Source organism: Prionailurus bengalensis, chromosome A2 (genome assembly GCF_016509475.1).
Source record: "Prionailurus bengalensis isolate Pbe53 chromosome A2, Fcat_Pben_1.1_paternal_pri, whole genome shotgun sequence".
Taxonomy (NCBI): Eukaryota; Metazoa; Chordata; class Mammalia; order Carnivora; family Felidae; genus Prionailurus; species Prionailurus bengalensis.
The window spans coordinates 123,690,559-123,711,410 of record NC_057348.1 but is presented as its reverse complement, the minus strand read 5'-3'; the positions used below and the strand labels follow the sequence as shown (position 1 = coordinate 123,711,410).

The 20,852-nt window shown below is 36.1% G+C and overlaps 1 protein-coding gene across 7 annotated transcripts in view; it reads right to left on the bottom strand.

Moving 5' to 3' along the window:
• Window positions 1–20,852, bottom strand: part of BBS9 (Bardet-Biedl syndrome 9) — a 448,656-nt gene that overhangs the window by 205,619 nt on the left and 222,185 nt on the right. For all 7 annotated transcript variants that reach the window (XM_043589232.1, XM_043589229.1, XM_043589227.1 and 4 more), the window contains 2 exons: window positions 17,168–17,263; window positions 2,547–2,719 (listed from right to left, as the gene is read on the bottom strand). In XM_043589232.1, coding sequence (XP_043445167.1) covers window positions 2,547–2,719; window positions 17,168–17,263 — 269 coding nt within the window. The remainder of the gene's footprint in view (window positions 1–2,546; window positions 2,720–17,167; window positions 17,264–20,852) is intronic.

Genomic DNA, 20,852 nt, shown 5'->3' with positions numbered 1-20,852 from the left:
AAATATAGAATAGTATTATAATTTGTTACCATTCATGAATTTTTACAAAAGAAATCTGTACATTAACAGAGTTGAGACTGCATAGAATAGTTCTAAAAAGATAAACAAGAAACTGAACACCAAAAGTTTCTTCCAAAGAGACTGAGTAGCAGGAGGAGGAGAATCAGAAATAGACTCTTTTTACTGTGACTCTTCTTATAACCCCTGAGTTTAATATTATTAAAATAAAAGAAAGCTAATCAGGGTCATAGGGTAGAAGAAACACTCCATGAAATCATATTATGTGAACTGCTAATTCCACTTTACAAAACAGTCAAAAACTAGTCCTGAAATAAACAGCATTTTCAAAGTGTTCAGAAATCAAGCTTTTACAGTATACATTTCTCATATCCAACTTCCCTTGCAAGTGTATGTATTCTCCAGACACGTGATTTAAAAAAAAAAAAAAAAAGCCTGAAATTTTATTAATGTCTTTTGATTCCAATTTCAGAAGCACTAAGTAACTAACTAAATCACAGAATATTCTCTTGAAGGGAAAAAAACTTTTCATTACCAAAAGTTAAATGATAATTTTTTAAATAACTGAATTTTTTAAAAAGAGGATTAGCTTAATTATCAATAATTCACTCTTTTAATTGTATAATTTCCAGCTATATTTTATTCATTACATTCATGAAACACAAGAAAAATTATAAAAGACATGAAATTTCAATACTGACACATCAGCCAAGTTATCATTCCACTGAATGTATAACCAAACATCAGTGATTGAATTGTTTTCATATGTCAGAATTAACAAATATTATTGATCCCAAGGCCAAGCACTGTTCTAGGTGTTAGAAATTATAGCAATGAATAACACAGACAAAAAATTCCTGCCTTCATGGAGCTTACACTAAGGGACACTTGGATTCTAAAAACTATCTTGATTCAAAGATTAAAATCATGTATTTTTTAAAAAAGCAGAGAGCAGGGCCAGAGAGAAAGGAAGTATTATGATGCTCCTTTTAAATTGTATAACAAATGGAAGTGCCTGTAGTTCATCATGTTCCCTAAATCCCTCCCCAGAAAGGAAATGCCCCTGATGTGGAATCTCCAGGGGCTTACTAGACAGCAAAGAAGGGGCGAAACTGTGTCAAACTTATACCCATTCAGAATCTAATATTTTGTTTTAAATACTACAAATATGTAATTAATATGGTCTTTTCGTAGACCCTTCCATAAACCACTAGATCCCAGTTTTGCACAGTACAGCAAGAATTTTTAAAATATACCTTTAATAAATAAATAAAATAAAATAAATCCTAGAGGAGTGCAAAGGATCTCAATCCTTACAATACCTAAATATATTCCTCAAACGGTCAGTTTTGGTGCCGTGATTTGGTCAAAAGTACACTGTCCTATAAAATATTATCAGCATAGGTGAAAGAGAACCCAAGTAAGCTCAATTTATTTGATAATGACAAATGTTATTTGTAATTGGATTCTACGCACTAAAATTTTCCCTGCATTTTCACACTATACTAAAAGAAGTCTTTATAGGTTAAAGTCAGTGTTCTTAGAATGTCTGAGGGACTGAACATTAAGTAGAATGAATGTTCATGTGACTGACAAGTTACATGACATATTCTTTCTCTCTATCACACACACAGTCACACATCATAGTTTATAAACTGAAGTGCAAAAACCTATTGATTACTTAAAAAGTAGTTACTCTAGAGAACCAATGCTTCCATAAATAATGCTCAAAATACTTTTGAAATCCCCTCTTTGTAATCACCTACAGAGCCTATTTATGGGCACATAAGTATTTGAACCTGGTGAGTTTTTTTTTTAACACATGAGATTTTTAAAACAATTTCATTATCTAATTCATTCACAAGACATGACTCTTGGCTATTTCCAAATATCAAATCAGTCTTCAAAGGATGAAGATTTTATACCATCATGATACTCAAAACAATCTAATGCAGACTCTGAAGGTACTTCCAAAGAAGAAATGCAAAAATATTCTGGCTACAAAGTCACTGTCAGATCTCATTTGTTTAAACATTTAATCATTCAGCATTTGCTAAGTGCCCATTGTGCCAGATACTGAAGAATATTTTATGTGGTTAACCCTCATTCAGATGCAGAAATTCTGGTGTGCTTGTTAAAAGGAAAAGGAAAAATCACTTTACTTTATAATCACACCTCATTTATGGCCTGCTAGAATTAGTTAGCCAAATGGCTGCCGATAAGCTCAAATAGTTTTAACACTGGGTTATTGGGGTCAAAGGTTAAGTCTCCATGTGGGAAAATTAAATCTGCTTGTTCTGAAGCCAGACCACATGCTTAGCTCTGGGCAGGCACTCTATTAAGGTCTGCAAGTGATCACAAAATGGGCAAGAGGGCAGGAACAGATACACAAAGTCTATCATCCACATAAAATAACTACTTGAAGCACTCAATCTACTAGCATATATACTAGAATTCTTTCCTCTAGCATCTCTTTCTCTTCCATATATTGAAAAATTATAGACAATATGAGTTATGATCATACATACCTCAAAATGATGATCAATCAACTCAAAATATTCTTGAAGGGGCATACTTCCAGAAAAAGAACATGCAAAATCTTTGATTCCCTGTTTTTCAAAATATTCTTGAAGGCGGATAATAAGTTCATTTGTTATGAGCCAAAGATCTTCAAACTGTTCACTCTGAATGCGGTATCGTTCTAAGAGAGAAAAAATGCTTATTAACACATAATTACTAGCTGAAACTACATGATTATCACTAACTCTGACATGAATACCCAAATAAAAAGGAAAAGATTGGGGGGGGGGGCCTATAGATAGGATTTCTACTGCTTTATTGCAGTTTTCTACATCAACCACATAACATTTAATTTAAGTCCAAAGGTATGTGGTCACAGTGACAAGGTGTAGAGTATGGTCCTTTTCCCTATGTTTCTTATAGGTTTCAATAACAACACCCAAATTAGGGTCCTTCTTTAAAAAAAAAAAAAGGAAGAAAATAAGAAAGCTTTGTTTACAAGGTAAGAAAAAAAAAGCCATTGCAAAAGTATAATCTGGTATTTATTAATTTGTTTCAGAATATTGTTGTGAAATAAAACTTATTATGCAGAAAGTCCCACATCCTAGACATTGTAGTCAGCTAAATCACCGTAATCATGATCAAAGTTTTCTACTTTTCTAACATTTCTTTTTTTTTTTTTCAACTTTTTTTTTTTTTTTTTGGGACAGAGAGAGACAGAGCATGAACGGGGGAGGGGCAGAGAGAGAGGGAGACACAGAATCCGAAAGAGGCTCCAGGCTCTGAGCCATCAGCCCAGAGCCCGACGCGGGGCTCGAACCCACGGACCGCGGGATCGTGACCTGGCTGAAATCGAATGCTTAACCGACTGCGCCACCCAGGCGCCCCTAACATTTCTTTTATTTATATTTGTAATCAGTCCCTTCCCTAAATGTAAATCTTGTTTGCCTCCATTCGCTGAAACCTCAGCTCAAAAACAGTCAAATTCTTGTCCATCCCCCACCCTAATTTGACAATGATGACAGTGATAACAGTGGTGGCAGTAACTACATCTATGATCAGAGCAACTGTTACTTGTTGAGCACCAACTATGAACCAAGCACTGTGATTACAACAACCCCGTTTTTAAAAGAAGGAAAACTAGGCACAGAGAACTTCAGAGACAGGTCACAAAGCATATTAAACGTCAGAGCTAGAATTCATGATATACTGCATATTCTTTTTCCCCACCTGTCTAAATCCTACCTATTCTTCAGGACCTGGCTTCAATCCTACCTACCCCAAGAAATCTTTATTTCTCTAGCACTCACAGCAGCCTAATATGTGTTAGGCACTGTATTGAGCACTCTGCATTCAAAACTCAACACCCTTATGGGGGAAATCTTGTTATCCCCATTTTACAGAAGAGTTTAAATAATCTGCAAGACCATCTAGCCACATAGTAACAGGCAAGAATTAGAACTCTAGCTATTAATCCAAAGATTAGCTATTAATCTTAACCACCTCACAATATTGTACCTCTTTAAATTCATATATACACTTAGTCTACAGTTCACCATGCACTTAACCACATACAACTATGCATTTTTTAATTAACATTTATTTTATTTTTTTAATTTTTTTTTATTTATTTATTTTTGAGACAGAGAGAGACAGAGCATGAATGGGGGAGGGTCTGAGAGAGAGGGAGACACAGAACCTGAAGCAGGCTCCAGGCTCTGAGCCGTCAGCACAGAGCCCGACACGGGGCCCCAACTCACAGACCGTGAAATCATGACCTGAGCCGAAGTCAGACGCTTAACCGATTGAGCCACCCAGGCGCCCCTAATTAACATTTATTTTAGAACAGTTTTAGATTTACAGAAAAATTATGAAGATAATAGAGTTCCCACACACCCTTCACCCAGTTTCCTCAATTATTAATATCTTACATTATTATGATACATACTTATGTATGATTATGATTAATGATGAATACAATACACTGTAATTATTAACTAAAATTAATGGATTACAAAAAGTTACATGGATTACACCAATTGGTTTTCAAGATTGAATCAACATTGCATACCTGGAATAAATCCAATTTGATCATGGCATATACTTTTTCTTATTCCTATTTAACTCTCCAGATGATTATATTCCATTTCTCCAAGAGATTATACACTTTTTGAGATCTAGAACCAATTCCTCTATTCTATTTAATTCACCAGTTATTGAGTATCTATTATGTACAATCACATAGAAAGAAATGTTGGGAGTACAAGGAGGAATTCAGTCTCCTTCTTTAAGGAGACTAAGATATTACTAAGTTAGCAAGACATGTAGACATATGAAATATTTGTTATATTCCCCATGGTCCTTGACAAATTCTATGAATATATGACACCTTTAACTTGGTTATTAGGACTTCAATTTGTCATCCTCCACCAGAATCCAAAAATACATCTCCTCTCATTCTCCTAGTCATCTCTCTTTCAATATATTCAACATGAGGAATAAAATACACTGGGTATGCCTGCCATAGTGCATGGCAAACACCCCGATGTTCTCTGCTACCATATCATTTCTTCTGGAGCGTCCTTCTGCCCTACTTTCACCCTAGTCTTATTCTGAAGTCTGATTTCTGCCTATGGTGCTAATCGGTTGGTTTCATTTCTCCCCATCAAAGATAATAGGGCCATGGTCAGATAAAACAGCTTTTACCTTTCTTTGCAAGTGTCACTGAATGCTCAATGCTCTAAGAATGGAGAGAGCACAACTGTGATGGCGTGGGAGTAACGCGGTAAAAGGAAGAATGATGATAACAACATACAATATTATAATTCTCTAAATCTACGGTCCTATCCAAGGTAAGCTTGGGACCCAACATATTGAACCCAGACTGGTATTTATTCACTCTTTCATTCATTTATATAACTCAATGCAAGATGCCGGGGATAAAACCCTGGATAAAGCAAGAGCCTCTGCCCTTAAGGAGTTCACTGCAGACCTGGAAAGATGGGTGTTATTGGGGAAAAGTAAACACTGCTTTTACCATTCCAATTCAGGGATACCCCATGCAGGCTGATGTTGCCACAAAAGTGCCAAGACTTCCCCGCAAGTGATATGTTACTATTTCCAAGCATGTGAGAGCCTATCACATAGCAGAGGAATCAGACAATAGCAAGGGAGCGGCAAAGGGCAGAGAGCACAATAAGTATTGTGTAATAATTACAGATAACCATAGAATTAGCTGCCTCAGGAAACAGGGAACTACCTCACTCCAATGGAAGTGTTTAAGGATCCAAGCTCCCTGGTGTTTGGTATAGAACACAATGGGGAAGAAACACAGGTCATCTTCTCATGTACAGATCTGTCTATCTCTTCATCTGTCTTGGGACAGATATTTGGTACCAGCTCAGTGCTGCCTCCAGGTCCTGGCCATTTGTCCCTCCTAGGCAGACATTTCACATCTGCTCCAGGCCAACACCCCAGGCTTCCCAGAGGAAGAAGCTGAACTGGGCCAGCTGCATCTCCTTTTACAGCTTTATGATCTCCCAAAACATTCGCTTCAGATTCTTCTGCAACAGATCTTGCTAGACGTGGTAGATGAAGGTGACAAAGTTGCACACTACAGTGATCCAGGCTAAGAAGATGGTGAGATGTAGGTGGGGCTTTCAAAGTGACAGAGCAAGATATGGTACCGGCAGGTGTGTGCACATAAGTCGGCACTGCCCAACTTTACTGTGTCCACTCTTACTGCAGCAGCATCTGCAGAGCCACAGGCTAGACGGTAAGCATTCGCCGTCCTCCAGCTTACAACAGCATCAAGAACTTTTGCATTATAAAGTCCAGGCAAGGGCCCACATTCTCTGGGTATACCCTTCCAAGGAAGGAACAGGGCTTGTCCAGGATAAGTAATTCCCTCCAGGCATAGAATTCTGCAGAAAGGGTCATACCCATCTCCTTGTCCTCTTCGTCCAAGGAAAGGGCATGTCTCGCAGTGGGGCACACAGCCTGGCAGAGGGAGCTGCTGGTATTCCTGGCCCTTGTGGGGTCCAGGCTTAGTAGGGTTCAGCAGCTGCAGGTGGAGCTCATGCTTGAGATAGGCTGGGTGTGGACGTGATGACTGATGTCTTCAAGGATGTCACCTCCACCTGCAGCATGTCGATCCTGCCCCCTACTTGCTTCAGCAGTTTTTTCTGATGCCACCTACTTCGTGTGAGCTTCTCACACCATCTTGTGGGCTTCCTCAGAGAGGATGGCCATCAGCCACACCTCCAGCTCCAGCTCCTGTTCCTGTGGTTCCCACACCTCCTACCACTGCTCATGGTCCTCATCTTTCAGATTCTGTTCCTTCTGGGTTATGTGAGCTCCTCCTTCAGGAGCTCAGAGCCCTGCCCTTCTTGTAAACCTCCATGGGGATCCTGTAAGAATATCTGCCAATAGTATTAGAGAAAAGCTCCCTCCAGGATTCATAATATTGAACAAGATCTTTACCACTCCCAGATTCTGAGATTCTGAAAGAGAAAAGACACAGTGCCTTAATAGGCTCACTTCAGTAAAATTCATACAATGGTGCTTGCCACAAAGTAAGGACTCAATAAATGTTACCTACTATCATCACTATCACTATTATTTCCCCCAAGAATATGTAAACTAGAGATTCCATCATAAACCCGATTAGACTCACACAGAACCTACTAACCCAGTAACTTTCAAATAGCAGATGTGAAAAAAAAGTGGCTTATATAAAATATATTTTCCTAAGCATAGAATTTGATGTCACTTTAGATACAGTTATAAATTTTTTATATAAACAGTACATTGCTAATATTTCAAAGGAAATTTAATTCATTCTGGTTCTAGAAAGATTCTGAAGAGGCTTGCACAAGCACGTAGAAAAACCTGAGGTGCAGCCTGAATGCACCTAAGGAATAAAATTTCTTATATAGAAAATGAAATAAAACTACAGAAAGAAAGTTATTCAAGTATCATTTTCCAATACAAATGTCACAACTTACGTATCTTAAAAGAGATAAACATAAACAACTGGAATTATTAACACATGTGAAAGAATTATACACTGGCCCAAGATGTAAAAAATATATATTTCAAGGTACCTGAATGAAGTGAAGGGGCAAACCACAGAGATGTCTGTGGGAAGAGCATTCCAAGACCAGGGAATGGTGAGCATAAAGGCCCCAAGGCAGCAATGTGTTTTCAGGAACCCTGAGGAAGCTATTATGGCTGCAGCTGAGTGAGCAGTTTGTGTGCTGTGCTATAACAAGATTATCACACCAGTTTCTGTTAAATTGTCCCTAAAGGTACGGGCAAGAAAAGCTGGAAGCAAGGCATATTCAGGAATGACCAGGCAAGTCTGTTCCCCAAAGTTAGTGTGAAAATTTATCAGAATTTATCACTGGGGAAAACATGGACAGGATTCTTAGCAGTATCCCAACAGTTCAGCTGACCAGGGGCTGGCTGATGGTTGACTGTGCAAGATAAATCCAATTAGCACCCGTCCTAATGCCTCCTAGGAAGTGCCGGGCTCAGTCCACATTCATAGCTTACACTGGGCATGGGTGTTTTATATTAAGGAAAGCAGGGGGGTGTTGTGCTAAGAAAGGCAGCAGTACCCAGAACTCTTCCCCAAAGAGGTTAAGTGTCTGATCTCTGCTGCCTACAATTAGAAATCCTTTCCCCACCCTGGCACACAACAAAATCCCCAATCTGACGAAATGATGTGTGGGCAAGTCTAACATTTCCCTTCTCCTTTTATCAGGATTTGAATTATTGAGGATGACAGTGCAAGACTATCTTTGATTGATAAGCTCAAGGAGATTCAAGGTAATACTATATCTATTCATCCATTGAAAAACCCTTAAGTGCTGAAAAGACAATAAGGAACAACACATACTGCTCCTGGTTATAATTCTAGTGGTAAGGACAGAAAATAAGTAAATAAGTAAATAACAAATAGTCACAAGAAAGAACAATGGTGCAAATAAAAAGGGTGCCATAATAAAGACAAACGGTTGCTCTGTCTTGAGATACTATGGTCATAGAAAGCCACACTGAGTGACATCAGTGGTAGTACTAAATGTAATAATGATGAAAACAGCAATAGCACCTAAAATTTACCTGGTACTTAGAGTATACCAGGAAATTGCTACATGCTTTTTAGGTATTATTTCATTTGATTCTTACATACTATAATTGTATGTTTTTATTCCCATTTTGTAGATGAAAAAACAAGCTTTGAAATTTTTCCAAAATCATTCAGACAAATTGGAAGGAGAGCTGGGATTTCAACTATCAGTTTGAGTTTAGATCCCACATCCCTAATCATTCTATACATAAAGTCCAGACTCTAAGGATGGGAAGACCAGTTCAGGCAGAGGGATTTCACAAGCTCGAAGACCTCAAGGCAGAAAATGTCAGACAGGTACCAGAAACTGAGAGAAGACCAGAGTGAGGAAGAGAGTGTCCTTAGATGAGGCTGGATGTTAGGTTGTGGCCAGAACATACAGGGAGAACTATAAAGACTGGTAAAGAGTTTGATATTACTATAAACACAAAGGATTTCAAGCTGGAAAATGGCATGATTTAATTTGTGATTACTTGTTTCTTTGTTTTTATTACAAGAGCTGCCAAGTAGAAAATGAATCAGAAAGGAGCAAAAATAGACTTACAGTTAGGACATTATAACCATCGTCCAAGTCACAGATGGTGGCATATTTAGTAATTAAAGGCATCACGTTAGGAAGAAAATCCTGTTTTTCAAGTCTTATCCTCAGATCAAAAAACTTAAAATCTAGTAAATTTTTAAATCTGTGACTTTAGTACAAATAAATGATCCAATCTTTAGTTTCTTCATATACACAAATGGGAAAATAACACATACCTCAACAGGTTAGTATGAAGATCAAATATAATAAGGTATGGAAGAGGGGCACCTGGGTGGCTCAAGCAGTTAAGCATTCGGCTTTGGCTCAGGTCATGATCTCACCTTTTGTGGGTTTGAGCCCCGCGTCAGGCTCTGTGCTGACAGCTCAGAGCCCAGAGCCTGCCCTCTCTCTCTCTACCCTCCCATGTTCATGCTCACACTCTCTCTCTCAAAAATAAATAAACATAAAAAAAAATTTTTAATAACTAAAAGATATAATGTATGGAAGAGACCTATACAAATGCAATTTACCTTTGTATTTTAAATTTAGACCAAGCAAAATAAGATGCTCAAAACCATTGGTTGAAAAAATTAATACTATCTGATACAAACAGTACAGAGTAAAACAAGTAAAAAATCTAAAACTAAATGAAAAACCCAATAATAAGTAAAGTTTCAGACATCCAGCAATATCTACTTATGGTAGACTAAATTTTGTGTCCCCTCCAGAATTCATAGGTTAAATCCTAATGCCCAAAGCAATGGTACTTGCAAATGGGTCCCTTGGGTAATTAGGTCATGAGGGTGGAGCCCTCATGAATGGGATTAGTGACCTTATAAAAGAAACTCCAGAAAGCCCCCTTGCCCCTTCTGCCATGCGAGGACATAGCAAAAACACAGACATCTGTGAACCAGGAAGTAGGAACCCAATCCACTGGCACCTTGATCTTAGACTTCACAGCCTCCACAACTATGAGAAATAAATTACTGTTGTACAAAAGCCACCCAGTCTACGGTATTTTGTTATAACAGCCCATATGGACTAAGACAGAACTCTACTGTGACCAAGTATAGTACAGGAATGTCACCAAATAACAGAAATGTAAAAACCATAATAAACATTTAAATAGGTGTGATATTTTCTGTAACTTTAAAATGCTGGCTTCAATTATTTTCTTATTTTCATCAACACATGCAGGGAAAAAAAAAGAAAACTAAAACTTTTTGCAATGAAAAATTTTACAATTGAGCTCGAGATTTAGAAATATAAACACAATTTTTAAGTTGATTTTTTTCAGATTACCAAAAATCAGTAAGAATCTGTGAGTCAAAGATTTATAAGGCATTATTTTTATTATTAAGCATTTTCTCAGTATTAGTACTCAAAGATGGTTAATATTGCCCTGGAGATTTTCCAGAGTATACATTTCATGGAAAAGAGAAATAAAATTTTCTATTTATAATATGACATGAAAGAAGAAAGTTGTATTTTAAAATACACCCTTACAATATTCGTAATTAAAACAGCCGCCAAAACGAACATTCCATTTATTTTTTTTTATCTCTTTTCCTTTGCATCTTGTAATAGCAGCTCAGTGGAAATAACCATTTCAGCCTCCAAATGAAATAAATTTGGATAACTGGAGCCCAGTCAATTGCCATTCCACTCTAATACAAATGGAGAAAATAATATATTTAACTAAACAGGGCACAAAAATGTATCACGTCATTCTCTATTCATGTCAAAACATCTGAAATTCATCAATATAAATAATGTTTGTATTCATATCATAAACAAAGCATCAATATAATTTATGCTATTTGGACATTTTAAAATGTGAGACAGATAAGTAAATGTATGCATTTTAAAACAAAAAAGTTGGAGGAAATAATATAGACAATTTCAGTAGGTATTAGCATAATATTCCAAATATACAACTTCTTCAATATTAGTAGAAATTATGGATCATTTCTCTAAATTTACTTTTCAAGAAGCTTTTTCCAATCTGGACTCATATAATATTCCCATTGCCCCTTAGTAATATGGCTAAGAAATTCTAACATTAATAGTCATTTTATATTGATGAATCACTGTATACATTAGATTTGATCATTACATTTGTCTCTAAATTTCTGGCTTCATTAAAGGACTATCACAGAGCCCCTACTATATGTACTTCTGGGTACAGAAGAAAATTTACTAATCACTAAAAACCACATGCTCTATCAACCTTTTCTTCTTTCTAAAATGCCCTTCACCTGACGATCTCCTATTCATTCCTCAAGAATCTTTACAAATAAAATCTCTTATGAAACCTCATTCCTTTGTGCTCCAATTGCACCTAAAGTGTACTTCTGTAGGCGTATCAAGCATTCTATTATTGATTCTCTGTTTGTCTCTCCCATTAGTCCACGAGCTCCAGAAAAGCTAGGACAATCTTTGTATCTAATACATCTGCTGAATGAAAAATGAACAAAGGCATAGTCTACTGAGATGAAATAGAGCAAGACTCTTACTTCCTTGTTCTGAAGATATTTTGGTTAAGATAGCTCAAGATCACATATGTTTTCTTTTGGGCAAATGCACGAAGAAAGCCTTTTTCAAGGCCCAACGCTTATTCACATACATGACTATACATTTTTCATTATACCTAAAAGGAAAATAATCAAAATAGACAAGCAAATGACTTTTATACTTGACCTTATTCAATCCAATCGCTCTTTCCAGTAGGTTAAAATCTTTAAGGATGTTGAAATCTTCAGTGTATTAGTTATCTTTCCCATTTTCCAAAGGCCTACCTGAGGCTACATAAATTTGCTATCTGCATTTGCTTAGCCCTACTTGTGACGCTGAGAGCATGTGTTTACTCAGCATATATTGCTAACTACCAGTTTAGCGAGACACAAAATTTTTATTTGAAAATCATTTCCTTCTGATGTTAGGGACAATGTTCCACTGTTCTCTAACATCCAAGGATTTTAATGAAAAGTTAAAATGCTTTCTTGATTCATCTTCTTTGCGGAGCTTGTTTTTTTTCCTTTCTAATCTTTGAAGATATGCTCCAGATCTTTAGTGCTCTAAAATTTCACAATAATCTATCTGGATGTGCTTCTTTTTCTCATTCATTGTGCTAACATCAAATAGGCTCTTTTAATATCCACAACTGTGACACTTGGTTTCCTCGAAAACCCTGTCTCCATTGATCTTCTGGCATCTTCACAAAGCACTCCACAAGGTCACACCTTTGTCTTTATCAGAATCTGTAGTTCCGCTGAACTCTAACATCAATATCTTATTCATTCTCTGACCACCACCTTTTGTTTTTCTAGTTCAGTTGTTCTACAACTCCCACCACACCACTCTTTCAACCTTATTAACACTTGTGATCCAGGGTCATCTGCGTGGCTCAGTCGGTAAAGTAGCCTACTCTTGATTTTGGCTCAGATCATGATTTCATGGTCGGGAGATCAAGCCCAGCATCAGCCTCTGTGCTGGACATGAGGCCTGCTAATGATTCTCTTTCCCTCTCCTTCTATCCCTCTCCAACTCACGCTCCTGCACTTACTCTCTCCCTTTCTCCCTCCTTCAATCTCTCTCTCTCCCACTCAAAAAAAAAAAAAAAAAAAAAAAAAAAAGACTTGTGATCCATTGAACCCATTAATTTTTCACCCTTTGTCAGTTTTCTCTAATCTTTACTTTTCTTCTTATCAGTTTAGATGTGGTAGCCATTATTAAAATCATTCTCACAAAAATATTTTATTTGCAATAATCTGTTTCAAAATCCCAGCCCTGACTTTAGTTGCCTGGATGCTAATAAACAAATCACTGCCAGAGAAAATTGTCTAAGGATGACTTGGTTTCACTTCAAAATTCAGGATCAGAAACTTCAAATGGGAACTTGACATTGCCTTACCCTTCATGAGTTTGCTTTCTTATTCTCCAAGACACCAATGTCATATCTTTTTTTCAAATTTATACATCAAAGCTCCTGGGGCGCCTGGGTGGCTGAGTCGGTTGACCATCCGACTTAAGCTCAGGTCATGATCTCACGGTTCATGAGTTCGAGCCCCGCGTCAGGCTCTATGCTGACAGCTCGGGGCCTGGAGCCTGCTTCGGATTCTGTGTCTCCCTCTCTCTCTGCCCCTCCCCTGCTCACACTCTGTCTCTCTCTCAAAAATAAATAAAGATTTAAAAAAAAATTTTTTTTTAAAAAAAGCTCCTTTATCTTCCCACCAACAAATCTAAAGTTTCTCTGGACCTACATCCAACCCCTCCTGTCATAGTAAAGTTACAAACGCCTATCCTTCAATCTCCCCTGCTCCCCAAACTCTGAAACCCACATTCTTTCTAATTCACCAGGACTTCATTGCTTTGTGAGTCCCCTTTTTTCCTGATCATCAGCCTCTCCCACTGAACTCAATCATTTCAATTATTATTGAAGCATGTTCTAATAGTGCTCATTTTAAAACAAAACAAAACCCACAACTCCTTCCCACATCTCACTTCTGAATTACTGAGTTGGGTTATACAATTCTTAGTGAAAATATGAGATACTAAAAATTTGCAACACTAGCAACTCTAAATTTATCCTTGGATTAAGCTGCTGCTCAGACTTTACTGATTTTGGCTGAGACAGAATTATATTTAGTAAATTGAGTTCATTATTATTTTTAAAGTTCTATGAAATCTGTTGCTCATAAATTATAGTTACATAATATTATAATTATAAAAATAAGCTATAAAGACATTATTAAAGAAGTTGTCCTCGTGAATTCAGAAGAGAAACTCCATTCTGGACTCAGCATCAGAAATGGCTGTGCATCTCCTAAACAACTTATTTGATTTTATCCTTTGAACATTCTGAAAATTGGAACTAAAATGTTTTCTTATCACTTTGAGTCTGCTAGGCACCCTATCAATTGTGCAGTATATATTTCTGAGTGTTAATCTTATTCTTATCTTTATTAATTTCCTGCTTTTCTTTTCTCTCTCTCTGTTTCCTTCAACTACTTATCTTCTCCTTTCATATTTTGGAAATTTTATAAACCATTTTTAATCCTTTAAAAAACAAGTAGAATAATGTAAGGCACAAAGAGATATAATAGAGATAAAGATCAAAATAAGGATAAGGAACACAAAGAAAATTATAGGCAGAAAGGAACAGGACGAAGGAAAGACAGAGAGGTGACAGTATTTGTTGTGTGAGGTAATAAGTCACTGAAAACGGAGCTTAAAAAAGTGGCATAGCAGGGATATATACATATTTAGACAACAGCATATTTCTTCTGAAATCCCACTGTACTGAATCAAAATAATTGACTTTCATATACAAATGTTTACAACTCTGATAATAAAAATATTTGATCATAAAATTTGACCTGTTTTGTTACTTTTAACAACTTTAGAGAGGTATAACTGATAATACAAAACAACTACACATATTTAAAGTGCACAGTTTGATGAATCTGGACATATGCATACATTCATAAAACTATCACTACAATCAAGGTAACAGACACAGCCATCATTTCTCTTATTATTTTCAATTTAGGACTCCGGAAATCATTTTCAGAAATTTCTCTAGTGTAGAGTATTTTTCCTACTTATCTTCAATGCTTTCTTTTTTAAGGATTCACATAATAAATTCTAATTACATTGAAGGACTACTCTACTTTCTGAAAATAAAAACCTATTGAGTTCCCCCCAAGAGAATGTGACTTGATATCTGAGACAATGAGCTGCATTTGCTTTTCTCTTGTCTGCTTTGGCTGATCCATAACTAATCAGGAAATTGAACTAAAATTACCATCAGCACAGTTCAAGGTTTAGCTGATTATCAAGCAGGTTTTAAAAAGAGATGAATATGTGGAGTCCACAGAAAATACTATCCAATATCCGAAGGCAACTCTATATGACTTACAAAGCACTTGACTGTTTACCAGGGAAGAAATACTGGGTTCTTTCCATATGTAGGGCTTTTCTGTGAATTCAGATTTCTAGACTAAAAACTATGTGCCTTTCACCAAAAATAAAAGATGCCAAACATAGACTGGGTACAAATTACATCATTCTTGTCTTGGGGTAGAACACTCTGATATAGCAGGAAGGATCCTCAACATCCGCCTCAACCCCAGAAAACTACTCTCTTCATACCTACCTCCCTTCATCACCACAGGCATTTCCTAGGTAGAATTCCGTATCACTGAAGGCTAAACACCATCAGGGAATTATAATGACGGTACCTCAGGCTTCAGCATATATAGCTCATTTGGTTTCTTATTTAAAAGGTTCTGTCCTATTCCATTATTTACTCTGTCTGACCATAGTATGGCTGTGTGAAGGCACTACCATATATTCAGATGAATGTGAATATATCAGTTATATACCTGGATATTTGGTGAAATTCAGAAATGGTAAGGTAATCATGGGCAATAGCAATGCTCTAAGAGTTACTTTATCTAAAAAAGAGCAAATTAGGACATAAGTATCCACATTTGCACCAAGAATAACTTTTTGCCTTGTTTTAGTAATTTCAACTGCAGATTCATCATATGGCACATCAACTGAAGTCAAACAGATGTGTACAACTTCCCAAAGAAATGCTGGCAATAGGTTTTTAGTTTAACTAAAGAGAACAGTTTAACAAAGAGAAATGTACCAAACTAACTCCATCATCCAAATGAAGATTAAATCTAATCAAAACAAAATGGTGCCAATGCAAACAAGACTACAATCATGACCAATCACAAAGACCATAAAAAGTACAGAATCCCTTCATTCTTTTAAGAACTATCTTTGATTTCTATGCCTTATTCTAGAATTTTTATTTGTATCCAAGTCTATTTCACCAGCCACCACTCTACATATTCCAGAACTGTAACATCGTTATAGTTTCTAAAATAGGGATGTGTTTATCTTCCTCCTAACACCTTCATTTTTCAAAAGAAATATATCCTTATTTTACTATATTTTCTGATCATGCAAGAAATAACCAACCAAAACAGAAAATGTATAAAGTAGAAAGTAAACACTCATTTCACAAATTGCAGAGATTTTAAACGTGTGCTAAGTGCACTCAGCCAAACTTTTCAACATATACATACATGCATTTATTCTCCCTAATACCCTTGGTGTTCCGAAAATTTGTTAAACACTCGTTTCTTAATATTATACTTTATTTCCATGAAGATATATATAACTCAATGACTTTAGTAGCTTTGGTATCACACACATATGAGAAGCCACTTTTACATTGAGCAGTTTCAACTATTATTCTCCTATGAAGCAACCAAATCAATAAAGAATATTTAAATATGAAATTCAAACTTGACTATATAATTACTACTTTTCACTCTACTGAGATTAGCATCAGCAAAAGCTATTCACACTTTCACCTTCATCTTTGCCAATGTCCAAAAGGCAGGTATATGAACATACATACCCACATAACTTAATTCCAGTTTCTAGTAGTTACTAAAACCTAGTTCACCGAATATCTATCTCAAAAATATTTTCGTGGTGCCTGGGTGGCTCAGTCGATTGAGCATCCGACTTCAGCTCAGGTCATGATCTCACAGTTTGTGAGTTCGAGCCCCATGTTGGGCTCTGTGCTGACAGCTAGGAGCCTGGAGACTGCTTAGGATTCTGTGTCTCCTCTGCCCCTTCCCACCCACACTCTGTCTCTTTCTCTCAAAATAAATAAATAAATAAATAAACAAACAAACATCAAAAATATTTTCAATTATTTAAACTGTTCTCTCAAACTCTACTAATCCCCACCACCAAAATTACATATCTCTAATAAAACAGGACCCTATCTTCGTAACTTTAATGTCCTACGTACTTTTAATAACATGACTCTTAGTTTTCAATATCTAACTGAACACACCCTCTGCAGAAATCCTTGATGTGATGATGTATGATGTGGTGTCCTCAATAGAAAACTTCAAAAGTAAGAATACCATGGTTTTACTTACGAGAGGTTTTAGAAGCAAGAAGAGTAACTCGGGAACCTCCTAAGAAGCGAAAACCCATTACATTCACCTGATCGTCTTCTGACTGATTGGCAAAGCCTACAAAGAAAAGAAAAATATCACTTTACATAACCACAAAGAAAACACTTCATGTTTGAAATAGGAACTTCAGTTGATGACAAGTATTTTTTACGTCACTAGTCGTGTTTAAAGCCTGTGTATGAATTAGAACATATTAGCTGATTTCCATGGTAATTCCCAATTGCTAACATTTGTGCCTCAAAATAATACTCTGAAATCATTTCATTTCCTTCCTTCTGTTTCACTCCAGGTTTGAGGCAGGAAATACATAAGATGAACCTAGAAGAGCTGTTCACACCAGAAAGCAAGGAAACTATCCGTGAGTAGTAGTGTGGAAAGGATGTAAAAGCCAATTTAAGGAGATTTCTGGCCAGAGATGAAAATATTTGAGTATCAAAAAAGCAAAACACATCACAATGAGATACCACCTCACACCTCAGAATGGCTAAAATTAACAACTCTGGTAATAACACATGTTGGAAAGGATGCAGAGAAAAAGGAACCCCTTTGCACAGCAGGCGGGAATGCAAACTGGTGCAGCCACTCTGGAAAACAGTATGGAGGTTCCTCAAAAAATTAAAAATAGAACTACCCTACAACCCAGGAATTGTACTACTAGGCATTTATGCCAAGGAAACCAAAATGCTGATTCAAAGGGGCACATGCATTCCAGTTTTTATAGTATAGCAGCCAAATTACGACTATCGACAACAGCCAAATTAGGGAAAGAACCCAAATGTCCATCAACTGATGAATAAAGAAGATGTGGTATACATATATATATTACGCTAAGCAAAATAGTCAGAGAAAGACAACTATCATATGATTTCACTCCTATGTGGAATTTAAGAAAAAAAGCAGATGAACACACAAAAAGGGCAGGAAAAAATAAGATAAAAACAGAGAGGGAGGCAAACCATTAAGAGACTGTAAATACAGAGAACAAACTGAGGGTTGCTGGAGGAATACTGGGGGGGGGGGATGGGCTAAATGAGTGATAGGCATTAAGGAGGACACTTGTTGGGATGAGCACTGAGTGTTGTATGTAAGTGATGGATCACTAAATTCTACTCCTGAAATCATTATTACACAGTATGTTAACTACCTTGGATTTAAATAAAATTTTAAAAAATATTTAAAGGCATGTGTTCATACTGATACTAAAAACAAACCAAAAAAAGGCCAAATGCTCACTAATGAAGGATGCTAGAGAATCAACTCATTATTTTAAAAATCAGTATTAAAACCAAGAACCAAACATCTAGATGATCCTACTCAAATTGCACCACATAACCAATAGTAGGTAAGGGGGAAGTTCTCGTTATAAAATAATCCAGCAAAATATTGAAGAAAGCTTGAAAGAAATAGTTATCATTTTTCAACTTCAATAAATTTAATGGATCTCAGCATTGAAATCAATGGCTTTTACCATACCAAAAAAAAAAAAAAGAGACAAACTGATAATATGTACCACCTGCTAAAACTATATACCACCACTTATGGAAGCAGTATGGCCAAAATAATCAATCCTGACTCCAATACCTCTAGATGTAACTACCAGTTTACAGGCAGTAAAGTAGACAGAGAAAATATTAAACAACATCACAGAGACGTAATCAGCAATTTCAGTGTGGGAAACTAACAGGAAAAATAATCTGTTACTCTTGAACAAATCAAATGCAAATTAAAAAGAGAAAGGAAAGGTGATACATATAGAAAAAGAGATACCAAAGAAATCCATATCAAAATTGCCATAAACAAAACACATTTAAATCCTGACTCAAAGCAAACAAAAAATTACAATGTTGGAGACTTTCACTTCAGGCCAAGATGGAGAAACTAAGGCCAAATTTATCCTTCTACCTACAACAACTAAAAAATGGGACAAAATATATGAAACGTTTTTAAAAACACTGAAGATGAGGCAATGAACAAAAATGATCCCTGAAAAACAAAAAAATGAAGTGAGCTTTGATTGCACCAGTTTACTACCTAGAGAAGATTTCCAAGACACAACACAGGGAAGGGAAACCCAGGTGCAACCTAGCATTCTGCCCAGACTGAGTAGACAGTTTAGAGTTTGCAAATACTGAAGTATCAAAAGTTCACAGGGCAGAGTATCATAGTGGAGAGAGCTACAGAGAGAGAACTCCAGAGATCTGCAGAGGCCCCGTGAGTACTCAGCAGAATACTAACCAGCACACCTGTGAGGAAACTACCTGAGGCTAGGGAAAGAACCATCCAAATAAATTACAAGAAATAATCCATGAGCCCTACAGGGCCAGAAATAGCCCCTGCTCTAACTCATCAGAATGTAAATCATCACTAGCCATCAGGTAGAATACATAGAAGAATTTGACCTCTATGGTAAGTGATGTTTACCCTAGAATAAATGTTGCTCCCAACTGGCCTAGCAAAGCTTAAAAGCAACAGCTAAAGAATCAAAGTTTTTCAAGGAACTTAAATGTGTCCCAGAAAAAAAGCACAAGCATGTTTATAGGAAAAATAAAATACTAATCACACAATTAGGTAAAGTTTATAAGTTCAGTCCTTCAATCAAAAATTGTGGGATGTGCAAAAAGAGAAGAAATTACAATCCATAACAAGGAGAAAAATCAGTCTCTACTAACTCAGAAATGACACAGATGATAAAATAAGTAGATAAGAATATTAAAACAGTTATATTGTCACACATGTTCAAAGGTGCTATATTAGAGACATGAAAGTTTTTTTTAAAAAAAGACTCATATCAAACTTTGAAAGACGACAACTACCATGTCTGGGATAAAATGTCTAGGATTACAAGCACATTACACACTGCAGAAGAAAATAACTTGAATGTATAGCGATAGAAACTATCCAAAATCAAGCCCCAGGAGAAAAAGATTTAAAAAAAAAAACACCACTGAATGCTGGGACAGCCTCAAATGGGAAATATACATATAATTGGAGTCCTTAAAATAAAGAAGAAAAAAAGGAGTGGAGACAGAAAAAATATTTGAATAAATAATGGCCAAAATATTTACGATTTGGATGAAAATTATAAAACAAAGATCAAGAAATCTTAACAAACTCCAAGCATAGGAAAAAATAAAACAAAATAAACATTATACCAAGGAACACCAAAATTAAATTGCTTAAAGAAAAAAAAATTTTAAACCAGCCAAAGAAAAAAAGACAAACTACATACAGAGGAACAGCATATGTCTTCTCAATGCAATGCCAGAAAACAGCAGAGCAATCTTTAAAGCATTGAAACAAAAAAATTGTCAAGCTACAATTCTTTACTCAATGAAAATATCTTTCAAAAAGATGAAAAAAATATTTTTTTCAGGCATACAAAAGCTGAAAAAATCATCAGTATCTCTGAAATAACAGAAATAATAAGGGAAATTTTCAAAAAAAAAAAAAAGGAAAATGATACAGATGGAAGTCTGGTTCTGCACAAAGGAATGAAGAGCAGTGGAAAAGGTAATTCCATTAGTAAATATATAAAATTATTGTCCTCATTATTAATATCTCTTTCATAGATAATCAACTGATTAAAGCGAAAGTTGTAACAATGTATTGCAAGTTATAATAAATGTAGATGTAAAATATAAGTCAA